At 52.5% G+C, this 17,028-nt stretch overlaps 1 protein-coding gene across 2 annotated transcripts; it reads right to left on the reverse strand.

Moving 5' to 3' along the window:
- Nucleotides 1-10,453: 10,453 nt before the first annotated feature.
- Nucleotides 10,454-16,420, reverse strand: IRX6 (iroquois homeobox 6). Of its 2 annotated transcripts, none has more exons than XM_057713034.1 (6): nt 15,839-16,420; nt 14,551-14,808; nt 13,750-13,859; nt 13,261-13,568; nt 11,865-12,473; nt 10,454-10,902 (listed from the first exon to the last, which is right to left on the reverse strand). In XM_057713034.1, exons 1-6 carry the CDS (start codon nt 15,881-15,883, stop codon nt 10,895-10,897), a joined length of 1,338 nt encoding a protein of 445 aa, XP_057569017.1. In that variant the 5' UTR covers nt 15,884-16,420; the 3' UTR covers nt 10,454-10,894. The 2 variants fall into 2 exon arrangements, with proteins under 2 accessions (XP_057569017.1, XP_057569018.1); XM_057713035.1 differs by having other exon boundaries at nt 10,454-10,899; nt 15,839-15,960.
- Nucleotides 16,421-17,028: the final 608 nt, after the last annotated feature.

The raw sequence follows: 17,028 nt of genomic DNA on the forward strand, positions 1-17,028 counted from the left end.
AGGGGCTACTCTTTGTTACGGTGCATGGACTCCTCATTGTGGTGGCTTCTCTTGTTGTGGAGCTTGGGCTCTAGGCATGCAGGCTCAGTAGCTGTGGCACACGGGCTTAGTTGCTCTGTGGCACATGGGAACTTCCCGGGCCAGGGATAGAACCCGTGTCCCCTGCATTGGCAGGTGGATTCTTAACCACTGCACCATCGGGGAAGTCCCTATTATGTATTTTTGATAAAGCACAATCTGTGCAGAAAATTTAGAAATACAAAAATGTGGAAACCAGAAAAATGAAAATACCCATAACCTCATCTTCCAGAGAAAACCAATGTTCTCATTTTGGCACATGACCTTGCAGTGTCTTTTTCTCTGCATGTTTGTACTTATGAAAAGATGATTTTGAACAGCTTCATTGAGGTATAATTGATACATAAAGTGGTGTCTGTTTAATATATACAATTCGATGAGTTTGAACAGATGCATACAGTGGTGAAACCATGACCACGTTTAAGGTAACATATATGTCCATCACCTCCCAAAGTTTCCTTGTGCCCCTTTTTGCATGTGTTGGTTTTTGCTTTTGTTTTGTTTTGTGGTAAGAAGAATTGACATGAGATTCACCCTCCTAACAGACTTTTAAGTGTACAATGCAGTGTTGCTAATGATGGGGAGGTTTTTCTTGCACAGGAATGAGACAGGTAAATCACGTTTTAGCCAAAAATAAATAAGCGATATATATATATATATATACACTGAGGTTCCCAGGATCTTGGACATAAGGGCAGAAATTTGCACTCTTTTCTCTTCATATGCCTTTGATTTACTCTCCAACTCTCTGTAAACCTCCCCTTTCCTTTGCTTTTTCCCTCTTTTCCTTTTCTGACCTTCCTCTCTCCTTCCTCATTTGTTCATCTTTCCAGATTGGTTTTTTGGGCATCTACCTCCGATGGATCACTGAGCTTGGTGTAGGGAGCAAGATGGAAAAAACTGACTCCTTTCTGTCCCCCCCCACCTCCCCCCTCCCCGACTCATCCTGCCATCTCGTTCTTTTTTTCCCGAGTCACTTTCTATCAACCCATCCCACCTGTAGGCATTCATTTTTCTCTTTATAACTTACCCCTCCAGAAACATCTACATATTCGAGTTCCTTCTCTGACAGTCAGTATTCCATAAACTGTCAGCTCCACGCAAGAGGCCTCTCTCTGGTGGATTTATGGCTTGGCGAAGCCATTTCATAAAAAATGATTAATGATAATTAACATTTTAACTTCAGGCCATTTAATGGCACCCGACAAAGGGGTCAAGTGAAACTCATGGGTGTCATATGTCAAATGTCACAGTGAAGGGATGGGGCTGAACAGGAGCTGAGAGCTAGATGAAGAGAGAGCGGGAGGAACCGCAGACAGAGCTCCTGCCTCCGTCCCAAGCCCTGTTGCCCCCTTGCCCACAGCCAAAGGGATACTGCCTTCACCCTAGATTAGAAGTATCTCTGCTTCAGGTAGGATGTATGCTGGAGTATTCAGTTTTGTACAAAATGTAATAATAGTCCATGTCGTTCTGCCTCATGTGATCAACGCACAGCACGGTGCACATTCAGGAAAGTCCACTGGATGCCCCGCACTGAGGGACGTCCTTTCCTGAACATCCCAACCTTGCTCACCCTACAGCTGGCTCCTCACCTCCGAAGTCTCTGAGCTGACGTCCTCCACGCCCATTCATCTTCACGTCCTCATTTCTTCACTTCCTCCCCTCCACCCCCCAGTCCAGGCTCCATCTCTGCTTCTCCCCCACATATTCCTTCCTTTCTCTTCTGCTCTCTGAAAGTTTACAGCTCCCACCAGTGCTCAGGAATCCCTTCCCCGAGGGTGGCCTCATCCCGCTGCTCTGCCCCAAACTCATAGATGGGGCCTAAATACCAACCAACAACAACACCAAAAACTGAGCATAAAACGAGACCAAGAACCAATGCCTTTCAGTACTGGAAGGTTGGGGTCCTCCTGGGAGGTAATGAGAGGTAATGAGTGATTAAGGACTAGCCAACATGGCGGACACTACGTACTAGATCTGAAGCCCTGGGAGGTAGGACTCGGTGTTGAGATAATAGTTGATAATGAACGGGAACACTCTCTTGGGTCAGTTCCCAAGAAGGAGAAACGTGTGGTAGTGGAAAGTGTCCCAATGCTTCTGTGACATCACACACCCAGATTCCATCTTTGGGGAATGGCCCTTTGTGGACAGAATTGGGACCTCGCGGTGGGGTGACACATGAGCTACTCAGGACTATAGTCTATATCATGATCATCGCAGGGACACGCGAGGCAAGCTGAGGCTGTTTATCACTTCCCCAGGGAGTCCAGCTGGAGCGGAGCAGGTTAATTCAGTCATAGCCAACATTTACTGAGTGCGCGTGCCGGTCCCTGAGCTAGACACTTAACACTTCTCAGCTGAGTTCATCCTCGCCATCACCCCACGAGCTGAGTTCTAGTTTTATCCCATTTCACTTAGAAGAAGCTGAGGCTCAGAAAGATGAAGGCACTAGCTCACCACCACCAGGTGCTAAGTGGTGGGACCAGAATGTGAATCCAACTTACTCTGCCTCCTATATCCACGTTCTTAATCACACTACCACACCACCTCTTGACCAGCTGTGTCACAGTGGCCACACAGCAGGGGAAGGGCGGCCACAAAGAGTGGGTAACAATACAGTGTTTCCTTTTCAAAAACATTTAGTGAAAATGTGAAAGTGAGTCTATTTAAAGAAAAATATCAGGAGGAAACAGTACAAACTTGGCGATGGCCTGAATCTTGAAGGTGAAATGAAAACTAGCAGAGGCTGATAGCGTTGACATGGACATAGCAGAGCCCACTAAATGGTGCTAGTGAGTGTGTCTGAGGAGCAAGAGGAAAAATGAGGCGTTTTCCAATGTTATAAAAAAAATCCCCACTGTTAGGCCCAGTGACAGTCCCTGTGGTCGGCAGCGTTCTGACCTTGCCTTGTGTGTCAATGTCAATAGCTGTTGTCACCAGTCAATGGGCCTCCCGTTTGGTACTTAGAGATTCTCTTTATGCACTTAAAAGGCATCATTAGTACCAAGTGGCTATTAAAGCAGTCTTGCTGTTCAGAACGATTTTCTGAAGCCAATGCAGAGGAAACGTGGTGAGGGTTGAAGTCATTAGCTGAGACCACAGAAGGACTGACCGTGGGCAATGGTGCCATTAATCTTGATACGGGGAAGTGGGAGCAATTCATAACATCTGCTGGGTGAGGTTTCTCCCTAAATGGACACCCGAGAGAGTGACCCCATGTCTTTGCTCTAGGTAAGAGGGACGTGTGTGAACTGTGACATCGACTTGGCAGAATGAGCAGGGCACTCAGGGCTGCTGGGGGTGGGGACATAACCTTGATTTCAGGCTTCACTAGGGAGTCAGGGGCTGCTGGGGTGTGGCAGTAGGAAAGGAAGTTGCAGCTGGCATTTTACATAGTGCTTTACCTATTAACTGTTTAATCCTCACAACAGTCCGGTGAGGCAGGCACTATGATTATTCCCATTTTAGAGATGAGGAAACTGAGGTCCAGACAGGTTAAGCCACTTGCTGGGATTCAAGCCCCGGGTTCAAGTCTGGTTTCAGAGGCTGTGCTCTTACCACTTTGCTCCACAGCATGACCTTAGAGTGGAGGCACTCAGTCTCCCTCTGTCTTCCCTTGGAGGACAGCATGGGCTTTGGGGTCACACAGACCTGGATTGGAACCCCATCTCTGCCATTTTCTGGATGTGGCACCTTGGAAAAAGGACTTTGCTTCTTAAGACTCAGCTTCTATGTTTATAGAGCATTATGAAATTATTTGCAGTGTTAGGCACTTAACGACTCTTGAATATACGTCACTGCTTTCTTCTTCCACGTTGAGGCTACAGACACTGAGTGGCAGGGCAGGACATTGATGGGGGAATATGATGTGTAGCTAGATGCCTGCCCCAATCAGCATGTCTGTGGCTGGGGGTTGGCCAAGATCACTGGCCAGAGAATCAGCATCCTTTTCTTGGTCACCTACTTCCTCACTGGCCTTGTCCACGTTGGGTTCTGGGTTAGGGTCTGTTATGAACTAAATGTTTATCACCCTCCAGAATTCCTGTGTGGAAGCCCTAATCCCCAACGGGACTGTATGGGAAGACAGTGCCTGGTGGAGGTGATAAAAGTCAAATGAGGTCATAAAGGTAGGACCCTGATCCAATAGGGCTGGGGTCCTCATAAGAAGAGGAAGAAACTCTAGAGCTCTCTCTCCCCACCACGTGAGGACACCATGAGCAGGCGGCCATCTGTGAGCCAAGAAGAAAACTCTCACTAGGAACGAAATCGGCTGGCACCCTGATCTTAGACTTCCCAGCCTCCAGAATTGTGAGAAAACAAATGTCTGCTGTTTAAGCCACCCAGTCTGTGATATTTTGTTATGGCAGCTCTCGCTAAGACAGAACCCCAAGTCCACATGTTGAATGGGAGAATAGTAAAGTCTGGAAGTGCATTCAGAACTGTACCTTCAGCAATGATCCCAACTCAGGTAAAGGTGGCTGCAAACCGTATGCTACTCCTCCCATTAAATGGTAGAGTTGAATTCCTCTCCTCCTGACTCTGGACAAGCTTTAGTGACTTACTTCACCAACAGAATACAGTGGAAGTGACATCTGGGACTTCTGAGGATGGAACATAAGAAAGCTTGCAACTTCTACTTGGGCCTCTTGGAACACTTACTCTTGAAACCTAGCTGCCATGATGTTAGAAAACTCAAGCAGCTCACGGAGAGGGTGGAAACTGCTGCAGGGGCTGGAACCCCACATCCTCCTTGGAAGTGGATCCTCCAGCTCCAGTCAAGCTGCCTCTTCTAAGACCTTATGGGCCAGAAACAAACCTTTCCCACTGAACACCGCCCATATTGCAGATCCACGAGCAAGATCAATGACTGTTTTGAGCCATTAAGTTTGAGGGTGATTTTTCCCTCTGCAGCACGTAACTGGAACACCATGAAACACTTCCAAAGGGCTCCTACCTCTGCTCAGAGCCACCTCTGACCTGTCCCAAGGATGACTTGGCTCATGTGCCTAGGATCTTCCACTGTATGTACAGGCAGCTGGGATATGAGGTGAGCAAGACTCAATGAGGTCTCCCAGGCTGGACATTGGCCTTTGGTGTCCAGGGTTACATCCATCTTGGGGCATTTTTGTAAATGATGTGGTAAAATGTAGCTATTATATCTCATTTTATCCTGTGGAAAAAGTGAATTCCATAGACTCTAGGGGGAAACCACAGGGTTCTAGACTTTGTCTGCCAAGCCCCATCCCCTACTCTTACACCCTTCTAGAAAATGCTGGGGCTAGAAAGAGAAACAGCCTGGTTGTAGTTCACTGGTTCTCAACCTTGGCTGTACATTGGAATCACTCAGAAGCTTTAAAAATACTGCTGTGGGGACTTCCTAGGTGGCGCAGTGGGTAAGAATCCGCCTGCCAATGCAGGGGACACGGGTTCGATCCCTGCCCCAGGAAGATACCACATGCCGCGGAGCAACTAAGCCTGTGCGCCACAACTATTGAGCCTGCGCTCTAGAGCCCATGAGCCACAACTATTGAGCCCGTGTGCCGCAACTACTGAAGCCCACACGCCTGGAGCCCGTGCTCTGAAACAAGAGAGGCCACCACAATGAGAAGCCCGTGCACCACAAGGAAGAGTAGCCCCCACTCGTCACAACTAGAGAAAGCCCGTGTGCAGCAACGAAGACCCAACACAGCCCATAAAATAAATAAATAAATAAATAAATAAATAAATAAATAAATAAATAAATTAGAAAAAATACTGCTGGGGCCCACCCCAGAGGCTGGATTTAATTGGTCTGGGGTACAGCTTGGATATTGGTATGAAAAATCAAAAGAAAACAACACACCTCGCTGGCTGAGTTTTTGCACCGCCAAGGTTGAGAACAAACGCTCTAGCCTCATCATCGCTGTCATTGTTGGCATTATTGTTCTAAGGCAGGTTGTCTAAGACTTTAAATAAAGCCAAGTTGGAATCTGGAGACAGTCCCAGGCAATGAGGGAAGACCTCAGTTTCTGATGATCTCATAAATAATAATCATCCTTTACATTAATACAGATTAACTCGCCACACAGTCGAATGTGTACAAGCCACGATGTGAGCTGGTCAAGGTGTTAAATAACGCTGAATCTCAGAGTGACCCAAATCATTCCCTCTTCAACTTTCTTTCAATCCTCTGATTCACAAAGGAGAAGCCTCTGTTTGGTGCCAGCTTGTCTTTAACATCTCTCCAACTCTTGGTAAAAATAGGGCGTTGGTTTGCCACTGACCAAAATTCAAGTAACACTGATTTAAATCTTGGTCTCCATGGAAGCTAGAGAAATTATGAAAGAGCCACATGGTTTAACGTAATCCTAACCTACCAGGAGAAGGCTGAATCTCAGAGGCATTTGGTGACTTGCCCAAGGACTCAGGTCACTGTTTCTCTACCCTCTCCAACTTAGCGTTTAGTGAAAATCATGCCAACGGAGGAGGTCCTCCACCATATAACTGGGAGACAGCCATGGGACTCTATTCTTACTCTTATCTCAGTGTAAAGACCAAGCAAGTGCTACTGAGAGGACGAGGGGAAGAGGAGGCATAGAGGGTAGGACAAAGAAGAAGGACTCATGGAGAAAAGTAAGACTTGTTGGTTCAGGAAATTGATTTCGGAAGCGATGTGGAGAAAGAATTTGGTGCAAAAAAAGAAAGAACTTCCTATTGTAGCCAAGCCTGCAACAGGAGACAGTGAGAGACCCACCTTCTCCATCACTTCTTTTAGTTGCTGAAGATAGTCTTCCCTTCCTGGTGTTGGCTTTCCCCAGATATGCAGGGATTCTGGACTGCATGCTCATATCTGGGGACAGAATTCTCTTACATGCTGAGGTGCAGGGGACTCCAAAGATGCTTCCAAACCTGGAATCCTAGTTAGCCTTCGGACAGCTGGGAGAGGCAAGTTCATCTGCTAGGTCACTTCCTCCCTCTCCAATAACAACAAATCTCTGAGCTTCAGGGTGAGGGTAAGGAGCTGAACCAGATGAGGCGACTGCATGTGAATCCAGATTGAATCCTGGAGGAAACGTTGGCACCTGTTACTGGGATGTCATTTACTCTTGGCCAACAGCAGGCATTTTAAGGCCTCAGGCTGAGCTTAGGGTCTGGTCACTTGAGGGTCAGCCACTGCCACTCAGGTTAGAGGCCCATTAGGCCACCTAGGATGCTTGTCACACAAGCAAATCTTCCAGCCTGCCTCTCACTGGGATTCGTTAGTCATGGGCTGATTTTGATGGTGGAAATCCACGTGCTACATTTTGTCCAACACTGACCAGGCGGGGCTCAGACAGCCACGTCCCAGGGAAATGTGGGCAGTAAGAAAGTTGGGGGTGAGATGCTCCAGGCCAGGATGTGGGGGAGGTCCAGGAAGCACTGGAAGTCCTTTTCCACTGGACACGCCTGAAAAGGAAGAAGGGCAACCTGGAGTTCCAGAGGCATGAGATAATACACTAGTAGAGTCTCAGAGACACAGGCTCTTATTCATAATGGAATAAAAGAATTTTAAAATAAAAGAACGCATTAGCAGCAGAACTTAGTGGTTAAGACTCAGTCCTACTCAGGGTTTGACTTCTTTACGTGCTAACTGGATAACTGACGTCAAATTATTTTACCTCTCTGAGCTTCTGTTTCCTCATTTGGTAGATGGACATACTAGTAAGTATAATATAATGGTCCCTGGGACTCTTGTGACATGTAAACGAGTAGTGCATTTAAAGGACATGGCATTAAGTCTGGCACATGTTAAGGGCCCCAGAAGCGCTTATCATCATTACCAGGGTCATCGGATGTTTGAACCAAAAGTGATCACAGAGATCATCTAGTGAGTCTAATGCCCATGTCGTGACTCCTGGCCAGAAAGGAATCAATAAAGGAAGAAGGTACTGATGTGTTGTGGTTCCCTGGGCTCAGCTTCTTCTCTCTACCCAGTCTCCTGGTGGTTTCTCCCCAGCTGAGGGAAGGAGTACGTTGCCATCAAGGGAGTTTGGAGGGCCACTCCTCCAGTCTCTCCAAACCTGAGAACATCACCTTGCTGCCTTGACTGCCACTCACTTTGCAGAACTCGCGCCAGCTGTCTGCAGGCAGCAGCAGGCTTAGCTGAGGACAGCAGGGCTGCATCCTCCCTCCCCTTGCCCTGGTGTTTAATCAAAACAGTATTCAAAATATGATTCTGGGAGATTATACTGGGAGATTTGCAGGAGGCTCTCAGCGGGGGCAGAGATGGTGGGAACAGATTGCCGTTGGGGGCCGGAGGCTGGGATAATCACAGGCTCAGACTCGCCATTCTCAGGCCTTCACCTGTACTGCTGGAGCCCGCCATCAGCTCAGGAGCAGGCAGTGAGCACTGGGATGGAGAACTAGATCATCTACGTACTTGATGGCTGGGGAAACTAAGAGAGGGGAAGGGGCTTGTGCATGGTCACATAGCAAGGTAGTAATGGGACTGAGGTGGTAGAGCCATTTCCTGAGATTCAAGGCTTCTCACAGGCCACTGCCTCCAGCCAACCAGGAGCAGATCTTTGGGAAAACCCTGGGCTGCTGGCTCCTGCTCTGGGTTGTGGGAGGTGGGGAGAGGCTGGACCTCTCTGACGAGAGAGAGAGACAACCTCTAGATGTCCTGGGTGGTACCTGGACTTCCTTTTCCAAGGCTCAGGGTCCTATAAATGCTGAATGGCTAGAGGCAGTGTGCAGGCAAACCCTTCGCCCACCTACCATCCTCCACTCTCTGCATCTCAGTCCCAGTTCAGCCACACAACCTCGGGCTTAGGTGGGTCCTTCTCTCTGGCCTTCACATTCCCATCTGGAAATCGGACCCAATGTGATGCTAAGGGCCCATCTCCCCTCCACAAAATGGCTAGCGGGAACCCCACTCCCAACTGAAGGTCCTAGGAACAAGCTTCTGCAGCCCCAGCAGCCTCCCGAGGGCTTTACCTGGCCCCCTAGGAGGGGGTGGGGTCGAGGGAGCCTTGAAAGAAACCTCAAGCTAATGCTCTTTATTACAAGCGTTAATCCCGCAAAGCCGACTGGAAATAATGTTTATCTTTTCGCAGTTTAATTTCCCGGACCCTAAGCCGCGGGTCAGTAAGGGCGACCGGAGGGTCCCCGGGGAGGCTGGGGGTAGGAGCAGCTGTCGCCCAGAAGCAAAAGGAAAGCAGAGAGGGGGTTTCCCAGAGGAAGCAAGGGAGAGGAGTCAGAGGCAAAAGGGGCTCTGATGGAGAGCTGGGTCGTCTTCACCGGTTCTCTGTGACCCTGAGCCAATCCCTCCCCCCCCACCCCCATTTGGCCTCAGTTTCCTCATCTGAGGAAGGGGTTTGTATAATTCATTATCTATGACTATTTTATAGAAAAGGCAGACTGGCGGCGCCTGTTCCCTTCAGGTTTTTTAACCCCCACTTTTCCTCTCTGCAGCCTCCAAGATTCTTAAAATCTCCTCCCAAGGATGCGGATGCTTCCCGCCCCAGACTTCAGAGACCAGTGAGCAGGCACTGCGCTGGTGTGGGAGGCTGGAGCCCAGCAGTGGAGACACAGCTTCCCGAAAATCCACCCTTAGGCGCACACCTCAGCTACCCTCCCTCCTGCCTTCCCGTCCCCATCAGCTCCCGGACCTCCCCTAGGGCGCTGTCCCGGTTCACCTCCCTCTTTCCTTGTGTGTAGCGGAGAACGCACTCTTTGGCTCAAGCCGAAGCCACGGGGCCGAGGACACACACTCAGGGCTGGCACCGGCATCTTTAAACCTCTCATCTCCGCCCCCGCACTCCCAGCCCTACTCCTCCTGACACTGCTAGCCAGGGGGACAAAGCCCCCGTCCCCGCTTCTCAGCTCCCATTGGTTGGCCTGTACCGGAAGTGTTTGCTGACACTTGATTAAACGGAAAGAATGCCCCCTTTCGCCTCTAATCGACCAGGCAAACTGTCAGACTTGGCCACTGGGTCAGGGGGGAGGTGCGTGGGGGGTCCCAGCTGCAGTGCCCAGGGACCGCCAAGAGGATCCCCATCTCCCGGCCTCCCGGCAAACTTAAAACCCAAGTACGAACCCGGAAACAAATGCAGCTTCCACACAAATATCTGGACAGCTCCACCCCGCCCCTTCCCTCCCCCCAGTTGCCCGCCCCCACCTCCAACTCCCACGCCCGGCTCTGCAAGTTGGTTGCGGCTGCAGTTCGGCGGCCTAAACCGCAGGCGCTGCGGCCTTGGCCATTAGCTTGTCAGTTTCTCTCCCAGGTATGAAAGGGACTGCAATCTGCAATCCATGCCGCCCAGTCCCCAGAACCCCTGACGCATTCCATCCTCCCCTTCACCCCGACATTGCCAAGCTCCCCCTGGCGCAAATAGGCCACACAGCTTGGGTTCGGTTTCATTATTTTTAAGGACACAAGGAGTGGGGACAGGGAGAAGATGCAAGTGGTCCTTAGGGGCCAGGTCAGCCCTGAAGTTACAAAGTGAGGGTGATGGGGGTGAGCAGGAGAGGGAACGGCTTCAGACCCTGAATCCGGAGGGGAGAGGAAGACTTGGGTACCGAGGGAGTGCATCGGGCAGACTCGCCCGGATTTCCCAACTGGCCTTCCTCAAGGTGCCCTGCCACCTCCTCCGTGGGATCTGACAAGATGCACGTCTGCCAGCCACTCCCAGCTCTGCGTGCAAGGAGGGCCAGTAGGAGGGTTTCTGTGTGTCTATCTCTTAGGCGAAGTGAGAGCCCCAGACCCTGACGTGGTCTCTCAGCTTCTTAGTGTGGAGGTGAGTTCCAAAAAGTAGGGCTTCTTTCCAAGATTCTTCTGCAAATCGCAGCCATTGCGCTAACCTGCTGAGAGAGGAAAGGTTGATTAAAACCCGAAGGCCACTTGGTGGTGATTCCTAAGAAATCTGAGGTCGGTGGTGTCTCATCCGAAGGGAATCAAAGGTCTAGAGGCAATTTGCTTACTAGAGGTAACATTTGGACCCCGTTATGTGTAAATTCAAATAACAGTGTAACCCAATTTTCTAAGCCAGTAGCTAATCCTGAGAGAAATTACTTCAAAGAGCAGAATCTGACAGTAATTGCTGGAGGCTGCTGACTGCTTGGGGAATGTCCCCTTGTGGGGTGAAATTCCCTTCCACCAAGCACAGCCAAAGAATGATCCAGGGGCAGGAGACACTGACTGGCAGTCCTGCCCTGCTTGGGGGTGAGCTTTTGGGGTAGGGGCTCTCAGGGACAGCACTCCCCTGAGGTATACCTCTGGGGATTTTCATGGGCGGAACAGAGGACTGCAAGCTGAACTTAAGCACTGGCCTTGAACGGACTGTTAGGTATCTGGTCCTTCCCCTCGGCCTTCTGGGAAATCCCTGGTACCTGCCTAGCACTAGCAAACTCTTGATACAGGAACAGCAGGAGCCAGCTGGCCTCCTCCGAAGGGCAGGCAGTGGACAAGGGTGCCTGTGCTGGAGGGTCCTGATGGTGTCCACCTGGTGCATTTGGCTGAACATTGGAGAGATCTAAGCTGTCCATCTCTTCAATGACTTTCTAAGGGTTTTCTAGGTAAGTTACTGTCTCATTCTGAGCTTAGTACTATGATTTGGTCTTAAGACTCGGAAACTAGAACTTTAAGCTTCTGTTTCAAGGAGTGCTGTGAGCCAATCTCGCTGCTAGGTCTAAACCTGAGCAGAGAGAGTGCGCCGTGGCTGGGCACTGGGGTGGGGGGAACGTGGCGGGGGGTGGGGGTGGGAGTGGGGTGGGGGGAGCAGGCGTCTTTTGGACAGACACTCCCAGCGCCGTTGGGGGCCCACTACCTTCTGCTCCCGACGGATACTGGCACTGCACTGCGGGCTCCCTCCGCCGCGGGCACGGAGCACAGTTCAGCGGCAGGCCCTGCAGGGCAAATGTGGGGTTTCCAAAGGCTTTGGCTACTCGGGAAGACTCTTCGCACGCGGAGTCTCTGGGGACCGCGGGTCGCGCGCCCGGGCCTGGAGGCTGTCTGGGAATCAGATGGCACGCAGGACTTCGTGGCCTGGGTAGGTTTGGAGATGCACCTTCGACGCCGCTGGCTGCCGCAGTGCGCGCCAGAGACCAGATGCGAGGTTTCTCGCTGCAGGGGTAGTGCATGGTTAACGTGGGGCCTCGTGGCTCGGCCCGGAGGAAGCTGGCCTCTCCCGACGTGGGGGACTCAGTGAATGAGAAGCGGGGCGCCGCCAGACTGCACTCCCTGCGCTCCTGCCGGCCCTCTCGAGCTGAGGCACATTGCGCCGCCGGCAGCGACTGAGTGTCTTTATGGAGGTCAGCCAGCCTGTCCGTAGCAGTGGCCACTGCCTCCTCTTCCTCCACCTCTTCCTCCTCTTCTTCCTCCAGGTCTTCCAGGTCACTCAGCCGGAGCCCCCGAGCCTCCTGGCTAGCACTAATGTCTGCGGGAAATCAAAAGCGAGTGAGAAAAGCCCCAGGCCCCAAGGGAAATCCTCGGGAGTGCCTATCCCCAAGAAGCTTTTAGCAAGATGCACCGCCGCACTCTGGGCATTCTCGGTGTAATTCACCAGGCTGGCCACACAGCCACCTACACTTGCCCCAGGGCTGCCTGCCCCTGGGAAAGAATTCCCTTCCCTGGACCTGCCTCCACCCTTTGGAAGACTCCTTCCCTCCGATAGCCCAAGGAAGCGGCCGCTTTCCTCTAAGACCTGCATCTCAGTTTCTCAGCCTTAAAAAAGCAAGGGACAGTTTTTACCCAATTCCAACACCCACAGGGGGCTGGTGTGTATTATTTAACTGAGAAAGTATTTACTGAGCACCAGCTATGTGCTAGACATCATTTAGGCATTTAGGTATTAAGAATTTAGAGAATTCAGCGGTGAAGACACTTTCTTGTGCAGCTGACATCCTTGAGGGGGTAAGTTTGGCAAAGGAAATAAAGTAGGCTGACATGATAGAGAATAACTTGGGAAACTAGTTGGCGTGGGTGGCCAGGGAAGGCTTTTCGGAGGTGGCACTTTACAGTCAAGAAGAAGCTGGTTCCCTAGGGAATTCCAGGCAGAGGGAACCGCAAAGGCAAAGGCTCTAAGGCATGCAGGGGTTGCACATGCAAGGGTAAGGAAAGGGGTGCCTTCCATAAAAGCTACCCCACTGGGTGGTGGTGAAAATCCAATGAAATTTCTTGATGGCTGGAAACCCGCGTAGGTTGGGGCAGCGACCATAAGGTACCTTTGGTGTCACCATTTAGGCAGCCCAGCAATTCATCTGCTCCACCCTCCTCCTTCCTCTCTTCCCCGCTTTTGTTCTTGGGGGCCCATGTCATCTTGTTCTCTTTCTTGAGGCGCCGGCGCGCGTTGGCGAACCAGGTGGACACCTGGGTGAGGGTCATCTTGGTGATGATGGCCAGCATGATCTTCTCACCCTTGGTGGGGTAGGGGTTCTTGCGGTGCTCGTTGAGCCAGGCCTTGAGTGTGCTAGTGGTCTCCCGGGTGGCATTCTTTCTGCGCCCAGCGCCACTCAACTCCACCGCTCCGTACCTGGGGGAAGAACCTGGCTCACACTTCTGGGGCTGGGAACCTGGGGCTGCAGACAGGAGATAGTTTGCATCCTAGAATTGAGGTTCTGCTCCCCATCCTAACACACAGCTCCCCTCCCCGCCCCGTGCTCTGTGGATTGGTCCGACCTTGTGATGCCAGCCACCAAGGCCCCATGCCTTACCGGTCATACTGGTACTGCCCCAGACTGGGCTCATAGGAATAATAGGCTCCTGGTTGCGCCAGGCCGGGGGTAAAGTTCCCTGCAGCCTCCTTAAATTCATACTGTGGATTCTGGTGGGGGAGGAAGGAAGAATTCAGGACTACATTTGGGGAGGAGGAAGGGTGGAAAGTTGCTAAGGGTGTGAACTCTGGAGTCAAATCTGATTCCAACTGCAGTACCACCACTCGCATTGGCTGTGTGATCTTGGGCACAGCTGTTTAACCCTTCTATGCGTCAGTTTCCCCTTAGTAAAATGGGATAACAATTTGCATAAAGGTTATTGAAGAATGCTTGACAGAATTCCTGGTGCAGAATAAGCAGTTGTTAAATATTAGCTGATGTTATCGCTGTTACTACTTGTGTCCCCCCAAGCCCCCTCTTACCAGCTGGGGAACTTTCCTTACTCCCCTTCTGGAGCTATTCTCTGACCTGTTCTATCTGTGTGACTTTGAGTAAGGTTATTGGAGCCCCCCTGCACCTTAGTTTCCTCATCTGTACACTGAACCTAGTGATGACTTGCCTACCTCACCCAATTAATAGAGGAACAGATCTTTTCTAAACAGGACTGCTGCAAACTGTAAAATGTTGTAAAGATTTTTTTTTCTTTATATACAATCTTAACCTTTTTCTTTCCTCAGAGTTGTGTGTCCTTCCTAGATTTTCCTAGATGGAGATATCACGTCGGATTTCGCCCCTGCCGCTCCTGCCCCCAGGCGGGTAGATTCTGGCGCACAGACCCAGGCTCCACCCCGGGGTACTCACCAGCGCCCCGTACAGCGGGTGCGGCTCCGGGCTGTAGGGCAGGTAGCCTGGGTAGCTCTGGGCAGCTGCAGCGGCTGAGTAGGGAGTTCCATAGATGCCCAAGGCCGCACCCAGCTCGGGCCTCGCACTGCCCAGCAGCCGAGTGTCGTAGGGTGCGCAGCAGAGCGCGGCCGCCGGGGTGGAGCCTGAGGCCACATCTGGGACCGAGCACGGGGCGGATTCGCAGCAAGTGGCGCTGGAACTTGCAGACACCAGAAACTAAGGGGGCGAGAGAGGGGCACCGGAGATCAGAGACCGGCGCCTCGGGCTCGCGGGAGCCAGCGGCGGAACTGCCAGATCATTCCTTCATTCAACATAAACTAAATGCCACTTCGTGTTGAGCGTTCTGCTTAGGACTGGGACGGGAATTATCTGTAGAAGCAATTTACCCAAACTGCCTTTATAGATACTCCTAAACCTTTGCTAGAGCTTCAGAGTTTCAGGGGGTCCGGGTCATGGGAAGGTTCTAAAACCCGAATTACAGAAGCCAAGACTCCGCCAGTTCCCTCCGGAACCCTCCCTCCCCGGAGTCACAGGATCTTACAAAGGCCGAACTTAAAGTTAACCTTAGAGACCACGTCTCACTCCTGCTTCTATTTTATAGACAGGGAATGGGGACTAGAGACTTATCCTGGATCGCAAAGCGGGGCAGAGATCAAGTGGGACCAGCCCTCTGGCACTCTGCAGAGAAACCGAACAGGGGTGGGCTTTCCAGAATTTTCCCAGGAAACCCTGTTACTGTACAGTACCACCCCCCACCCCCCCAACCCCACCCCCAGGTCTGGAAAATCGAAGGCACCAGAAGCAGAGAGCTTGGACCTATCCATGGAACGGGGAGGAAAAGAACAGAGGACAACAAACGAACAAGCCCAGAAAAATAGTGAGATGGCCAAGGCTCTGGACTGGAAGTCTGAGACTCTCCCGGCCACCTCGGATATTTGTACGATAAGGAGGCCTGTCTGGAGATTCCCAGGAACCCATCCACCTCGCGGAGCGTGTGGTCAGAGTGACCAAGTTTCGGGTCACACGATTTTCAGGCTTGCATTGGGAGAGTGGAACGTTCTCAGCCAGGGACTGGGGATGTCGGAGGGTTCGGATGTCAGAGGGGTCTGTGGTATATTACCCAGATGCCTGCTCTCTCTGGCTTCCCCGGGGACTCGTGGGAGAGGGGGGCGTTTAGGGGCAGGCTGCTGTACTAGGGGCTTCCTCCATCCAGTCTGCCCCTACCCCCCATGGGGGCGGCTCTTACCTGGGAAGCGCTGCCATAAGGGTGTCCAAAGTGCGGGAAGGACATGGTGGCTGTCCGCGACCCGCCTCCCTCTTGCTAGTTCCCGCCTCAGCCCGGCGGTGCTGCGCCTCCAGCAGTCCGCGGCCTCGGTTCCTTACACGGTTGCCGGTGCCCAGCGCCGGGTCCACCGCCTGCTTGGCGCCACTGGAGGTAGAGCCAAAGGCAGCCCGGCTGCCGAGCCCCGCGCTCCAGAAGGCTCCCCTCCTGCCCGCGTGGTCCGGAAGACAGAAGGGCCCATGGATGGGCAGGGGAAGGGAGAGGATGCTGGTTCCCAAAAGCTCTCGTGGCGAGGCAAGGTGAAGCGTGGCGCGGGGCAGTGCAGCTCCGGAGGTGCCCCAGTCCAAGGTGGCCAGAGGCTCAATGTGACGTCACGGTAATCCCGGGCCGCCAGACGGGCCCCCGGGCCCTGGGGCCCCGGGCCACCAAGCCTGCCAAGCGCAGCCAGCCCGCGCGCGCGCGCGCGCACTCTCACCACACTCACACTTGTTCCGGGAGGTTTGTGCAGCTGGTGAGGAACGTCAAAGACCCTGACCCTCTCTGCTTGGCGCAGGATCCTACCCCTTTTCGCCTTAAGCTCGCGCGCGCGCGCGCGCATACAATCTCTCCAAATTACCCGGGAGAAGTAGGGGAAACGCCTCCCACTGCGCCGCGCAGGCCCCGAGCGCAGCGCGCTTACCTCCTCCCCTGCGGCCCGGAGGAGGAGAGAAGCATCGGGCTGCGAGGGAGGAGAGAATACAAAAGAAGAGACAGGAGAAACAACAGGAGAAAAGTGGGGGAGAAAGGCTAGAGGGAGAAGGAGGAGGGGAGAGGAGAGAGATGAGGAGTCTAAGTGAACAGAGGCGCGCGGGGGAGGGGAGGAAGCAGGGGTGGGCGAAGGCTGGGCGGAGGTTGAACGCTGCTGGCAGGTGGAGGAGAGCAGAGACTCGGCGAAGCCTCGAGCCCGACCCCCCCGCCCCTCCGGGGCAGAAAAGTTTGTTGGCGCCACAGGCCCCGAGCTCGTTGGGGCAGCGCTGGGCAGCGTCGGTGGATCCCACTGTTCCGGCCGTCTTTGTCCTCGGGGACCTGGCTTCCCGCCCCAGTCTCCCCAGGACTCTAGCTCTATTCAGGCTCTCCATGCATGCCCCATCCTTTGCCAGGGCCTTGACCCCGGG

This window comes from Hippopotamus amphibius, chromosome 16, assembly GCF_030028045.1.
Source record: "Hippopotamus amphibius kiboko isolate mHipAmp2 chromosome 16, mHipAmp2.hap2, whole genome shotgun sequence".
Taxonomy (NCBI): domain Eukaryota; kingdom Metazoa; phylum Chordata; class Mammalia; order Artiodactyla; family Hippopotamidae; genus Hippopotamus; species Hippopotamus amphibius.

Coding starts and splice junctions, on each gene's coding strand:
- IRX6 (XM_057713034.1), bottom strand. CDS start 15,883: ATGTCCTTCCCGCACTTTGGACACCCTTATGGCAGCGCTTCCCAG. Junction 14,809..15,838: donor CTTATGGCAGCGCTTCCCAG/GTAAGAGCCGCC, acceptor TCGCCCCCTTAG/TTTCTGGTGTCTGCAAGTTC. Junction 12,474..13,260: donor CCTAAATGGTGACACCAAAG/GTACCTTATGGT, acceptor GATTTCCCGCAG/ACATTAGTGCTAGCCAGGAG.